The sequence below is a fragment of the Serinus canaria genome, chromosome 11 (genome assembly GCF_022539315.1).
Source record: "Serinus canaria isolate serCan28SL12 chromosome 11, serCan2020, whole genome shotgun sequence".
Classification (NCBI taxonomy): Eukaryota; Metazoa; Chordata; class Aves; order Passeriformes; family Fringillidae; genus Serinus; species Serinus canaria.
In genome coordinates, this window is record NC_066325.1 from 1,665,886 (window position 1) to 1,680,507 (window position 14,622).

Here is a 14,622-nt window from a genome sequence, read left to right on the forward strand (position 1 = left end):
GGTCCCGCTGCCCACACTGCTGCCGATCCAGGCCCGGTGCCATTGGCCTCTTGCCCCCTTGGGCACTCTCTGGCTCACACGGAGGCGGCTGGTGACCTGCAGGATGTGGCACTTGGCCTTGTGGAACCTCACGCCCTTGTCCTTGGCCCATTGATCCAGTCTGTCCAAGTCTCACTGCAGAGCCTTCCCATCCTCCAGCAGATCCACACTCCCACCCAACTGGGCATCTGCAAATTTACTGAGGGTGCTCTCAATTTCCACCTCCAGATCATCAATAAAGAAGTTAACCAGGACCAGCCCCAAAACTGAGCCCTGGAGAACACATTTCAATGCAGCTCAGTTTGAATACTCTGCAATTGGAGGCTGCAATGCCCCCACAACAGAAAGAGCTGCCATCCCTTGGCAGTGGCCACACACAGAGGTGCAGGAAAAAAACTTTTTACTCGGTGAATATGGCTGACAGAACTGAGCTTTAGGCACACATTCCCTATCCCTAATGACCCCAAACTCAAGAAAAGGTATTTCACCTTCCAGCTCTTTGCACCACTGGATCCTCAGCCCATCAGAGTGAGCTCCACCAACCTCTCTTATCCTTTTGTGCCTCCTCCCCACTCAAGCTGATAAGCAGCTTTTATTAAAAAAAATGCAGTTCTGCTGCCAACAAGATAAGCCAATTTGCAAATGCAACTTACCCTGCCAAAACCAGCTACTCCCTTTTTCTTTCAGAGGTGAGTCAAAAAATTCTAAATTTTAAAGAATTGTCAGGATATAGTATGATTTTATTTGTCCTCAGGAAACAATAACACAAGAAGATAATTACAAATAACGAAACTTTAATTGGCAGGTACTACAGAACAGAACAGTCCAGTCAGTGGTAGAACATCACAATATTTACAGAACTGTAAATACTGTAAAAACTGTAAATACAGCAGCAGCAGTGCCTGGAGGCATCGAATTCAAGAGCTTATCCTACAGCTGGAAAGTTGCTGATGTCTGTGACATTCCATTGTAAATAAAGGTGTTATTAAAAATTACAAACTGCCCTGTAATGACTTTGATAACTTCCTGTGCAGCAGCTCCTGCAAAAGAGAAGAAAAAACAGAAGGCAGTTAACAGGTTGTATTTAAACAACAGTAAAATAACATTACTTATTTACTAGTCCCTACACTGGAATTATTTCAGAATGCTGACAAATCTCCTAGGAGGCAAAAATGCCCTTCAGTACTTCCCAATATAAAAGATCAAAAAGCTGCTACTTCAAAAGTTTTGCATACTCTTTCTCTCCCTGTACAGACACACAGAATAAAAATGGGTGAGCAGACAGATCCATGCAAGTTGCAACCTGTCTCATCTGAGAAGCTGAATTAAAAAAAAAAATAAAATTTAACTGCAAAATAAACTGAAGGGTCATTTCAGTGTGTTCCCTCTGAGTTTTCCTGTAGTAAGAAACATTCTGTAACTTCTTCAGAAATTACTTTTATGTATACCAAATTTTGCTTTATCAGAAAAAAAAATCCTACATATGCAGATTATAATACAAAATCTTCAGCACTGCATGAAGCCAAATAAAGAAGATAAGTGAATCGATATATCAATTTGGGGCATCCATTAAAATATATCTGCAGGTCAAATGAAGGTAAGAACCCAAGGTTACTTATATTTCATAGATCTTTAACATATGTGTACTATGTTAAAAGAAGACATGTACCACACTAATTTTAAAGTTACTATAATTATCACTTTCCTTTAAAAAAATTAAGCTTCTTTCCAGCATTTCATTTCTTAACACATTTTTAAGCTTGAAGAGTTTATTGTTTTTGAAGTTTATTTATTTTACTGATTATAAGCCTTGGTGTACTCACTTACTCTATATGTACTATAAGAGGTCACATCTGGAGAGTGAAGGGAGGATTGTGCCCTACTGCCATCTGTGACTGCAGCCTTTGCTCTGAGAGTCCAGAGTAATTAGGGCAGCAGAGTTGTGGCTGAGCAGGCTGCTGTTTGTGTGGCCCTAGGAGTGTCACCCTTACCTCCCATGAAGGCAGCAACAGCGTGAGGCTCGGCAGCTCCGTAGCGACAACTGCACAGGAAAGGAACAGTCACAAACTGCCCAGCAGTTTTACCAGCAAAGCCACACCTCAAAAACAACACTTACAACTCCTGCACATAATCATCTTTCACCACGACAGACAGCCCATGTTCTTGCAGGAAACCAGTAAGGCATGATTTTAGCTTTCCAATATCATCTTCTACCTGGTAGTTGTAGACACCTGGAAAACAAATCAACTGTTTCATCACACAACTGTAACATCACAGTCAAAGCTAATGGGTTTAAATGGCAGCCTAAATATTTTCTTTTCCTAAAGTTTCTAAGCCAATTACTGTGTTTTAGTATGAGACAAATAATAATTGAATATTCTGTTATGCTTCTCATGATAGACAAATTACTGCATAGCTGAACTGATTCATAGTCCAAACAACCCATTAATGATGTATTACTATTGAAACAAAACCACAACTAATGTTCTTGCAGTTTATAACTTGAACTACAGTAACTATTGGACTTTATATATTTTTGAAGATGTGAAGTAACTGGTATTAACATACCTGGGTATCTGCCATGCTGCTTGTAAAACCTATTGACAGCCCTCAGCATCAAGTACAACACTATTTCACTGTCAGGGTTATCCATATGGGAAACTGAAAACAGCAAGAGAACTGGTTAGCTGGTGCACATGGAATGCAAAAAGCAATGTTTTGAATTCCCTGAAAACAAATAGTAAAATCTGCAGTAGAAAGAAACCTTAATGAATACAACCTATGACAGAACTTTAATCAAACAGCTGTCAGATACACAATTTTGCCTCCAAAGTTTATGAAAAAACCGTATTTTATGTACTTAATATAAACTATTCAGTGAAGAAACTCACATTTCAATTTTGGCAGCTGCTTTAATTTAAATGGCTATTCCTTAGTTATAATTTTAGGATTTGAAACACATGCTTTAATTATTATCTGTAATGACTGTAATTATAATACAGGTCTTAAATCCCTTACCACACAGCACTGTAGTCTTTGTAAATGCTAACTACTACTTATATCTGGCTCAAAAAAAAAAAAAAAAAAAAGGCAATATAAAAAATGCAATTTCAATTAACTAGTTTGTTAGTTCACATCCTAAAGAGATAAACTGAAAGGGATCAAGATATTTATTTTAATTTGGTCAGGTTAAAGTACCTTTTCAGCTCTGTCAGAAGTAACTGACGTACAGAAAAGAGAAATTTGAAAAAAACCCAGGGTTTTATTTATAGAGCACTACAAGTAAAATCCACAAGAAAGCAAAAGCTGAAATATGCATCAATCTGTAAGGTCATTTTTGAAATTTCAAAATCAAATTCAACATTCTAGACCTAAATCTCCACAACTGTAGCCGAGACATATTCCTTCCACTAAGAACTTATTTTAATTCACCAAAGACTTTGTGACATTCCAAATAAAAAAACTGCATAATGCAACAGAGCATGTAGCTTACATCTCCTTTACCTCACCAAACCATTCCAAGTTGGAAATGCAGTGAGGTTTGTGGCAAGCAGCAGTACTTACTGATTGCATCTCTGCTGCAGGAGTTGGGGCTGTGCTCCTCAGCCAGCGAGCGGCAGCGCACCACGCGCAGGAAGGCGGCGTTGCTGCCTGGCACGGGGACAAGGAGAGATTGCCCCGTCAGTGCCACCACTCCCCACAGCTCTGTCTCACTGCCATGTGACATGGGAAAGGCTACAACCTGCATTTCATTGAACACTTCCTTGTTTCTTCTCAGCTTGCAGTAATAAAAGCCTGTTTAACTACCTTTAGGTCTATGGTCAGGAGAGTTTCAGGGAAATCCTTAGTGCTCATGTGGAATCTCCATGTATCTGCAGAGTTAATGTAACAGCTACACCACAGCAATTCACCAGTCCAGCCACCATGTTTCCCTCTTCCAGGCTGCAAATCAACATGGTTCTTCCCATCTTCCACTACATCTAACACTGCCTCATGTGTTCTCAATTAGTATTTTAACAGCAAAGCCATGAGCTGGAAAAGGTCATTTTCCAGCATCATTGCTATGGATCAAGCCAGGTTGCAATTACAACAGAAAAAAGGAGCAACTGGGAGGCTCCCAAATGCTTTTACCAATGCAGGGCAGCACGCTCTTGGCTCTGTGCTTACTGGGGAGCTTTCCAGCTCTGAGGAGCCTCAGCCAGGCTGCTGCTGGAGATGTGTACACACCCAGGAAAGACACAGCCTGAAGTGCCATCAGCTGAGTTACAACTTTTCAGACTACCTCAAGTCTGCAGACCCCACACTCTGAAATCAATGGCCCAGCATGAGCAGGAGTGCTCAGGTACTCATCACAGAAAGCAGAGGGCAGCTGCTCCCTGTTGTTTGGAGTGAAAAGATACATCATTTTAAAGCCAACCTTTACAAGACCCACTCCTGAGAGATGCTGAACATCTGCTACTTCTCCTGAAAATGAGGGATGCAAATCAACTAGTACTTACTTAAAAAATTCAAATATTGACTTACTGCTTAATAGCTACATGATCATTCAAAAGTTTTTGATTATTTGATTATTTGATCATTTGCATAAACCCAGAACAGAATCCAAGCATACTCACAGAACAATTTCAATTCTCTCTCTGAAATAGACTCAGGTGCCTAAAAGAGAGAATATATGCATTCCAGTACACACAATGGCCAGAGAATTCCTGCTTTCACACATATATTAATATATTTATTGTGAAATAACTAGTTACTAATGTACCAAAAAAAAAAAAAACTGTCTTAAATTATAAAGAGTACATCCCTGTATGCATTTTACTTTTATACGATCAAATCAAATTCATAAATAAAGCAGATACTTCACAGATACTTAATTCCATTAAAAGAATGGCCATAGGTTTGCACTCACCTTGCCCAGGGACTGTAACAATTTAGCAGCATGGCTCCCCACAGCAGCAGTATCCTTCTTTGCTTTTTCACGGTATCTGGTAATAATGAAGAGGTAAATAATTACAACAGAAAGCCATCAACTCCACATTGAAGGCATTCTTTTTTTTGTTGTTGTTTCGCATTATAAAGACAAAATATAAGCCGCATGAATGGTAGTGAGCTCCCTCAAGGAGCTGTCTACTTACACATTTTGCAATTTGATGAATTTACTGGAGTCTGCCATCATATCAGGAATGGTGCCCCGGACAGGCAAGCTTCCTTGCCCTTCATTTGCCACAAATTCCTTTAAAGCTCGAACCAAAATCCAGAAGGAAGATGACTACAAAAGCACGAGAGACAGTCATGTACACAGATGTTATTTACAATGCTTTTTCTACATTTAAGTCTTATCCTTAACTATTCATACCTGCTCCGTTAGTTTTAGGCAGCAATCATCATTAAAAAGCTCTTCAATGCCTCTTGGAATCTATGAAAATAAATAAATTGGTTTGGTAATTCTTTGACTTTTGATTTCTTTAATTATCTCATCACTCACTACATAGGTGAGCCAACTCCAAGTGACCTCAGAGTTTCACAGCAAATCTCTGAATCCTAAACAGTCAGTGCTGCTCAGACACATTTCAAACAGCAGCCCTGCCCAAGAGCAAGGCAATGCTTCTGAACAATGGCAAGATCAATGGCACAAACAAAATCTCATCTGACTTCCATCTTTGAGAGAAGATTAAAAGAGCTGCAGCAGTAACTGCCCACCCTGCCTGGTAGGGCAGAGCAGCCAAAAGGCCAGGGAAGGGGAATGGGGCTACAAAAGTCAGTGTGTTGGTCAGAATCCTTAACTGCTGCAGGTCAGTCTGCCACATAAACTCAAATAATATTAATATCCTGGGCCATGTCTTGTAGTGGCTTGGATGACAGCACCTGCTGCTTCCTTGGGAGACTTAACATGACCATCATCCAAGCAAGGATCCAAGCACAGTTCAAAACAAAAGAACATAATCTAAGAAGAATCATAGAATGTGCTTTTGCCCCATGTAGCCTTTGCAGTTTACCCCAGATGAGAAACTAAAGAAATCAGAGCTTAATTTTAAACCATGAGTTATGAGGTGAGGATTATTTAAGAAACAATGAAAACATCACTTCTAATGCTTTTAAGCTTGACCAGTTTATGAAGGGAATTTTGTAGTAAGTTTCTTCAAGAGGAAAGAAGTGAATTTATTGTATCAGGAGTCCCATGCAGCCTTTCAGTTCTATAGAGAGTAACTAGTACAGACCCTGGCTTCAATACAGCACAATTTCAGTAAGTGCTCTCAGCTTCTCTCACACCAGTGTATTTAAATCAGCATCAGCCACACCTCTCACTGCTAAATCCTTGCAATTGTACCCAGCCGTTCAGAGTTTTTTGCAGACTGAACTGTAGAAGTCAGACAGTAACTCACTGATGCACTCTGGTTGCTGACTCACTCTAGACTTGAAATCAAGTCTGCAGGAGGGAAATGCAGATTTCTTGCAAGAGCAAGGGAGTAAGAGAATTTCCATAAGTTACATTTCCAGCTAGTCTAGGTCTATTTAACTACACAATTTCAGTTCTAAAATTATAGTAATCCTGTTTTAGCTAAATACAAATGTTACAAATGGAATTTCTGTCCTAAAACTGAATAATATATTCTGAGAAAATGAGGCAGTTGAAATTGCTTCAATTTCATCACAGAAATGTTGATTTTACCTCTGTACGATTTAATGCTGTATTCACATTTTTTATAGCTTCCTCAAAGTTTTCCTCATCTTCTGGGGTGCCATTTTCATTCTTTAAGATACCTTATTGAAAAAAAAAAATTAAAACACAACTGTTTGAATTACATCTCATCATTTATGTCTTACCAACAGAGCTGGCTGTGGATGTATTTGTGGCATATCTGCTACCAGCAAAAAAAATGAAAAATAAATCACAAGAAAAAAGATCAGATGTAATTATAAAGCTAACTTAATCTAAATTCTGCATATGATTTATTTTCCTGAAATGTTAAATAGAAATTACTCAGCACAAAAGCACTGGTTTTTTTGTGTAAGAAAGATATAATGAAGTTTCATAGGCACTAAATTAACAATTCAACTCTCCTTCCCATGCCAGTTATATTTTGCTGGGGTTTTTGGATCAAATTTGGCAAATACTTATGAACCCACAGAGCAAGCCAGCCCAAGAAAAGGCCTCCACTAAAAATCTGACATAACCAAAGGTAATTACTACAGATCTGCTCCTTATCACAGCCTGGGGATGAAGACCTCTTCAAACTTGCCCACAGGCCATCTTTAAGTAAGGAAATACCAAAAATCAAGTCAATGGTGTTTTTCTACGAGAATTTAAGACAACGCATATAGATCTTAAAAATGCCACATGAATTTTAGCACCCTAAAAAGGGTGCTAAAATTCATGTGGCATTGGACTGAAACCCCTGCAAAACGAAATCATTCACACACTGGTTACAGTGCAGTCAGTGCTACAGAACCTGGCCAAGCAGAGGTGAATGATTAACAAGCGTCTGATGGGTAAATGGACACACCCAATACTTGCAGAATAATAATTCCAGTCTCAAAAGCCATTTGCTTTCCTCTTTGTCACATTTTTAACAGAATTTTCTCTTAAGGCCTTTGCTCCCACTCAAATCAAAACACACTGGATCTTAGGATAAAACATTGACAACAAACATTTATAAGCAGTCTGGCATCTAAAGATCCACCTGTACAAAACAATCATTTAGCAGAAGAATCATACAGTATATACCAGCATATCTTTCATAAATTAAACTTGAGAGAACCAAGGATTACTTTTCAGGTACCACCTTGTATCTATTTCTGCCAGCGGGAACAAGGGACCCCTGGGACATGGATTACCTTGCCGAATCAGTTCTTTGAAGGCTTCTTTCTCTTTGTAACTCTTAGGCAACTGTTCACTTTTCTAAATTTAAAAAACACAAAGAGATTTTTGTCTTTAAAATGCTTATTACTAAGCTTACTGTGTTCAGACTGCTGAACTCCAGGAGTCTGTCAATGCTCACACGTTCACTTGTATTTCAATTAGTAATTTCTTTTTATGATTCCACCTTGTTTTTTTTATGTTACACACTGCCAAAATAATTAATTGCTTCAGAAAAGAGAGACCAATAATAGTAATAACAAAGTTTTGCAACATACCTCATTGAACCATTTTGTGAGATACTTGGCTACAATCACAATCCATGGGGTGTGGCTGTGGTCCTGTAATTGAACAGTGGAGAAATCTTTGTCAGGTTGAGAAAAGATAAAAAATAGGAAACAAATTAAAAACCTATTTTTAATGTAAACTCCAAATATCCTTTCCACTACTCTAAAGACACAGGACATGTTCCAGATTTTGATTCAGCCAAAATGTTCTCTAAGTATTATAAAATAAATTATCTAATTATTATTACTTTATTTAAAAAAGGGTGAGCCAAGTTCTCCAATATTTTTCTGGAGTGAAACTTATGCTATGCACAAACATCCACTGTGCACAGCTCTGCAACAGTAGGTTAACTATAAAAATTAAAAAACAAATTCCAGAAGAGGGTGTGAGGGGGTATTCAATCTAACAAAAAATCAAGTTATCCAAGAATACTCTTTGATTCCTAAGACCCCCACCTGCTTAAGATTTAAATAGACTGCAACATTTGGAGCAGAGGCAAAAATAGTTCCTCGTGACTGATTCTGGAGTTGGTTCTGTTCAGATGAGACTTGGAACCAGAGTCATCTGCCAAGAGCCATTTCACAGGATCCCTGCGCTGTATATCTGCATCTGTCCTGGGGAGCACAGTGCAAACCACACGCCAACCTTTTTGTCCATATGCTCCAGGTCGTAATTCTGAACGTGCTCTGTCAGTTCTGGAAACGGTCTGTCCAGTCTCAGATCTTCTAACATATTGTCAGGGTGAGATTCAACAACTGTGAAAAAATGACACAACTCATTTCTCAGCTTTATGTCTGGTCTTCAAAACAGAGCTACACAAATACAGGATCACCTGCTACTTTCAGTGCTTGATTTTCAAAGTAAGTGTTCTGTGTAAGTCACCCATAATGTCAGGATAATCTCCAGTTCTATTTGTTGCAGTCCATAATCCCTATGCATTCCTAAAAGAATGCAAACTACCTCAGACTTAACAAATACTAAATGTGTCACAAGATTAAAAAAGACAAACAAAAACCCCAAGGTGACATAAGTTATTGAAACTTTAAACCTTCCAGAGAAGTCTTTACCTCAGCAAACCCTCTAACCTGTATGTTCTTTAATCACGACTCTCATGTAACCAACCAGCCCATAGGTCCTGCAGACCAGCAGAGGAATGTTGGAATTCCAGAGAACTTCAGCCAAGCGCAACAATGTACTGTAAGAAAAAACATCCTTTTTTCAGATCTACAGAAGACAGCATTTAACTATAAAGTTAACTCCTGCACCAGTTACTCTGTGAAAGAGCCCTCTCAGAAAACTTCTCCAATATCATCATGATCCTAAGCATGTAAGGTGATCGATTTCATACAGGAAATTACAGTGAGTTGAAAAAATATTCATCCATTACCTCACTTATGTCTCATTCCACCCCCCCAAATGCTCCAACTATCAAATAAAAAGCTTCAATGAGTGGTGAGATAGAAATAAAGAATCAGATCCATATGTTGCACAGTCCTAACTTTGAGCAGAGGCAATTACCATCAGAGGAGGAAAAAGGTCTCTAGAAAATACGATCACTGGCTGTAATTTTCCTTCAGAATGAGAGAGTTCTGTTCTGCTTAAGTTTTTCTGCAAGGAAGTGCCTGTGCATAAATGCACACACACACATATATATACACAGACACACACACACATATATATATAAAAAAATATAAACCTGCTTTTACAGGTATGAAATGAAAACAGGTAATTCAATCTTAGGTAATTCTTACCTTTCTGGCAGTTGTGTTGCAACCACTAAGTTAAACCGATTAAAAAAGGAAGGGTCATTGTCTAAAAGCTTTTCTGGACTCTAAATAGGGGAAAAAATATATGTCAGGGAACACTGAAAATTTCTGAGCACAGAGCAAGTCTGCTGAATATGAAGTGTTAAGTGAAAGTTATAAAATTAAGATGAAGTTACAAAATAGTGTTTGAAATACATGAAGTGATTTTTTGTTTGAAATACATACAAATTATTTATCTTTCTCAAATGCTGTTTTATCCTGAATCTATTTAAACTGCAACATCACAAAGCTACACAGAGCTGTTATTTCAGATTTTTATCGCACTGTATAATACACACATAGTATGAATTTAGGAAGACAAACCTCTTCAACAAAGTTTCCAGAAACATCACTATTCAATTCCTGCAAGAGCTCCATGGCACTCTGGGCACGATTCTGTTTCAGAGCAATCAGAATGAAATGTAGTTTACACAGTGTATGAGTACTACATAATGCTATGTGCTAACAATGCCAAACCAAGCAATACCAACAAAACAACCCCAGAAAACACCCCACCACAAAGCTCATTTATAAGCTAAGGCTCCTTACTCCAAGCCTTGCTCATCAGAAGCAAAAATGTATCCCATAATAGCAGGAACTTCGTTTGAGAGCATTTTCTGTAATACCATTTTAAAAAGACAAATTGTGAGACAGCTATTTCCTAATTTCCAGTTTCATTACAGAATTTCCAGGAGTTATCTATGCCTCTCATACTCTCTGTTTTTGTGATTTTTTTTTTCCCCATTCACCTCTCTACTCTTAGCTTTACTCCTTCAACCACAATGGTCTTATACCTCACCCTTCCATAGATTTTAATCATAAGCTCTTCATTTTTTTCTATTCAATCTTGCCACAACTGAATTTATCTTCTCATTCATGAGCAACTAAAAATAAACACGGGGAATTCCGTTAAAGAATAAACAGACTTTAACTATACACATATGCTTTTGGCATTATTCATAATACCACGTTTAAATACTCAACTATACAAAACATCCATGCTTTCAACAGACATAAAATTAAATTTATTATGACCTTACCTGACCAATATGGCTTTTTTGTAGAAAGAAACTGAAAAGGAGACAAGAGAAAATTACATGTGAATTTTTATTCTGAAGAAAAAATGGCACTGAAGTTACAGTTTGCTCTGCAGAATATGCTGCTCTCATGCACAACAAACCACTTTCCCCTTTAAATCTGCTTTTTCTCATCACTGTTGTATTCTCCTCAGAAACAGTTTCTTAAGAAAGCTTCTCAATTCCCAAGCCATAAATGTGAAATACAGAACATGCCAAACTTCTCTAGAGGACAGGATCATGCTGCAGGTTCTTTCTCACAGGCTAATCAAAGACTCACTGGCACTGATTTCCTCATAAAATGGAATATCCCTCCCCCTCACATAATCCCTGTAGGTATGTATGCACACCGTAACAGAACTTGATCAAGAATCAGTATTCAAATTATTTTTACAGGATTTGCAAACATTTTCTTACCTTTTCCCCTGCTGCACAGAGCCTTTCAAAGCTATGAAAGCTAATAAATGCCTAGCAGTCACAGCTGCACAATGACGAATAAAATTAAGTCTTGTGCATCACCAGAATTAGGGAAAATATACTGAACCACATTGAAACACTAGCACTGTCATAGCTCAAGATTACATCAAACAAGTTAACTTTCAATATTTTTATAATGAGTCCTTATAAACTTGATGTGTGAAGCAAACAGACCTGTAAGGTCCAAGCCCAGCAAGTAAAATAATTTAGCAGCTAATATCAAAATGATGTTGTGCATGCTGTTTGTCACCAACCTCCAAACCCACAGAAGACCTAGAGAAACACAGAGTGGCTTTTAAAAGAATCTTACAGGGCTTCTTAGCAAATATAGAGCTGGAACTACCTATGAAACTCTGTCACTTGTCAATTTGTAACTGAAATCAATAAAAAACCTACTTATTTCCAACATCTTCTCCAGAGACTCGATTCCCATCGACAATTGTAAACGAACCAATACCTTTGGGGGGAAAAAACCTCATTTGAATAACTTGGCATCATCAAGCTGTCAGATCACAAAGAAGAGACAGAAGCAATACCTACTGACCTGGCAGCACCAAGTTTTTGAGTATTTCAGTTCCTGTTGCTGTTGCATTTATCACGCAAACATGGGCAGATTCCAACGCTTCTTGGCCATGGTCACCCCACAGTCTGCATTGGGAGGGATACCAAAAGGCAATGAAGATATTGAACTCCAGATTGCACAGCCAATAAAAACAAATAACAACCAAAAAATAAAAAAGACAAATGGCGTGCTACTGTCCATTCACTGCTAAGGACCTAAGCAGCACTAACCAAAATAAACATCCTTAAGGAAACTTACTGCGAAAACAGACTTTCCAAAGAGCAGTTTCCCTGACATTTCATCTTCTCCAACTTTACACCATATGCATGCAAACACCTCTCTCTCTTGAAACATTAACATTTTAAAAACCAGCATGGGTTAAAGCAGTCCTTGCCCAAATTTTGTCCTAATGCCGAACATTCTGTTTTTCCCAACTTTTATAATAAATAATAGAATTTTATATGTATTTTTTTAAATTTCACCAAAACACACAGGAGACAGAAATCAGTCTTGCTGAGTCTGGTACTTCAGACCCCTAGAAAATAGCACAGAGGCTGAGATCAGGCTGGGACAGTCCTGGGTCACACGCCCTGCTGATTTCACTGGGGTAGTAACTCACAGAATTTTTAGGGTTGGAAGGGACCTCTGGAGGTCACCTGCTCCAAGCCCTGCCCAGGCAGGGTCACCTGGAGCAGGTGACACAGGAGTGTGTCCAGGCAGGTTTGGAATGTCCCAGAGAGGGAGACTCCACAGCCTCCCTGGGCATCAGCTCCAGGGCTCTACCCCCTCCAGGAAAACAAGTTCTTCCTCATGTTGGGATGAAATTTTTTGTGTTTTAGTTTATGGCCATTGCTCCTTGTCTTTCTGCTAGGCATCACTCAAGAGTCTTGCCCCACCCTCTTACACCCACTTTTGAGATATTTCTATGCATTGATGAGATCCCCTCTCAGTCTTCTCTTCTCTGGGCCAACCAGGTCCAGCTCCCAGCAGTCTCTCCTCACCAGAGATGCTCCAGACCCCAAATTTTTCTGTGCCCTCCACAGGACCCTCTCCAGCAGCTCCCCGTGGAAACTTAACAGCTGCACTGCAGACAGACAGTCCTAACTCTGGTGCCATTACCCTTCCCTGGTAACTCAGATCTTTTCTGCCCTTTCACAGAACCCAAGAATGGATCAGCCTGGAGGGGCCCACAGAGGCTGCTCTGGTGCCCCCTCCCTGCTCCAGCAGGGCCATCCCAGAGCCCAGGGCACAGCAGTGTGTCCGTGTGGCTCTGCAATGTCCCCAGAGAGGAGACTGCACAGCCTCTGTGCACCATCTGCTCAGGGCTGGGCACTGCCCAGGGCAGCAGTTCTGCCTCCTGGGCAGGGGCAGCTCCTGGGCTCAGGCCCTGCCCGTGGCTCTGGGGCCATGGCTGGGCCCGGAGCAGAGCCCTGCTCCATCTCTTCAGCACACCCCCCCCTTTATATATTCATGTAAATACAGAGAGATATACAAAATATCAATATTTAGAATACAGATATATTATATACTTATATAAATAATTTATATATATTATAAAAAACGTACATAAGTACCTATATGTATATATATATATATATATATATATATATATATATTATATATATATATATATATATATGGATGGATCTCTATCCCCCTTAGTGTATACACTTAAAATTATGTACGTATATATATCTATATATATTTGCCCCTAAATCTATACTGTTAATTTATTGCATATCGACTGTCCGTGTGCCGGTAGAGCCCTCACGGCCCCGGCGGTCGGACATAGCTCCTGCTCCCCGCGGCTCTGCCGGGCCCAGCGCGGCCCCGGGGGCCTGTCCCGGCGCGGCGCCGAGCGGGCCCGTGTTCACCGCGGGCCGCCGGAGGCGCGGCCCCGCTCCCCGCTCGGTCGGAGCCGGTCCGTGCCCGCCCGCGGTACCTGAGCTGGCGGTCGTAGCGCTGCTCCTTGAGGCCGGCCCGGCCCGGCCGCGCCATGGCCGCTGCTCCCGCTGCGCACGCGCGGGGCGGGTCCTGCCTTTCCCTGAGGAGCGGCCCTGGCTGCGGTGCCGTGCCGGCCGTCGCTGGCGCCGGCCGCTTCTCTGCCTCTCTCAGCCCTGGCTGACAGCAGCACCTGCGCTGCTGGAGGCTCGAAGCCGGCAAGGTCGGTAGCGCCTGGCACTTCCCCTCTCACTCTCATCCACCCCGTGTGCACCAACGCCGCCCTCGCCCTTCCCTGTGCCGCTCCTGGGCACCCCCTCCGCAGCATTTGGCGCCACACGAGGCCTCAGAGAGAACTGTATTAAACCCGCCCTTCTCCACATCAAATCATTTCGCCCTAATAATAGTCACAATAGGAGTAAACCTGCCCCCAGCAGCTTTCCTCCTCATCTCAACCCACCCATTCTTTAAAGTAATGTTACTCCTCTGCTCGGAGTCAGTTATACACAGCCAGAACAGAGAACAAGAAAAATAGGAGGCATACAAAAAATACTTCCAAAAACCATTCCATGTTAA

At 40.5% G+C, this 14,622-nt stretch overlaps 1 protein-coding gene across 2 annotated transcripts; it reads right to left on the reverse strand.

Moving 5' to 3' along the window:
* Window positions 1-813: 813 nt before the first annotated feature.
* Window positions 814-14,322, reverse strand: NAE1 (NEDD8 activating enzyme E1 subunit 1). Of its 2 annotated transcripts, XM_030227593.2 has the most exons (20): window positions 14,048-14,322; window positions 12,088-12,191; window positions 11,940-12,000; window positions 11,031-11,061; window positions 10,315-10,386; window positions 9,937-10,016; window positions 9,271-9,380; window positions 8,831-8,940; window positions 8,176-8,238; window positions 7,876-7,939; window positions 6,710-6,801; window positions 5,396-5,455; window positions 5,175-5,308; window positions 4,949-5,024; window positions 4,656-4,695; window positions 3,604-3,690; window positions 2,608-2,700; window positions 2,156-2,270; window positions 2,031-2,080; window positions 814-1,079 (listed from the first exon to the last, which is right to left on the reverse strand). In XM_030227593.2, exons 1-20 carry the CDS (start codon window positions 14,101-14,103, stop codon window positions 970-972), a joined length of 1,608 nt encoding a protein of 535 aa, XP_030083453.2. In that variant the 5' UTR covers window positions 14,104-14,322; the 3' UTR covers window positions 814-969. The 2 variants fall into 2 exon arrangements, with proteins under 2 accessions (XP_030083453.2, XP_030083454.2); XM_030227594.2 differs by lacking the exons at window positions 11,940-12,000; window positions 14,048-14,322.
* Window positions 14,323-14,622: the final 300 nt, after the last annotated feature.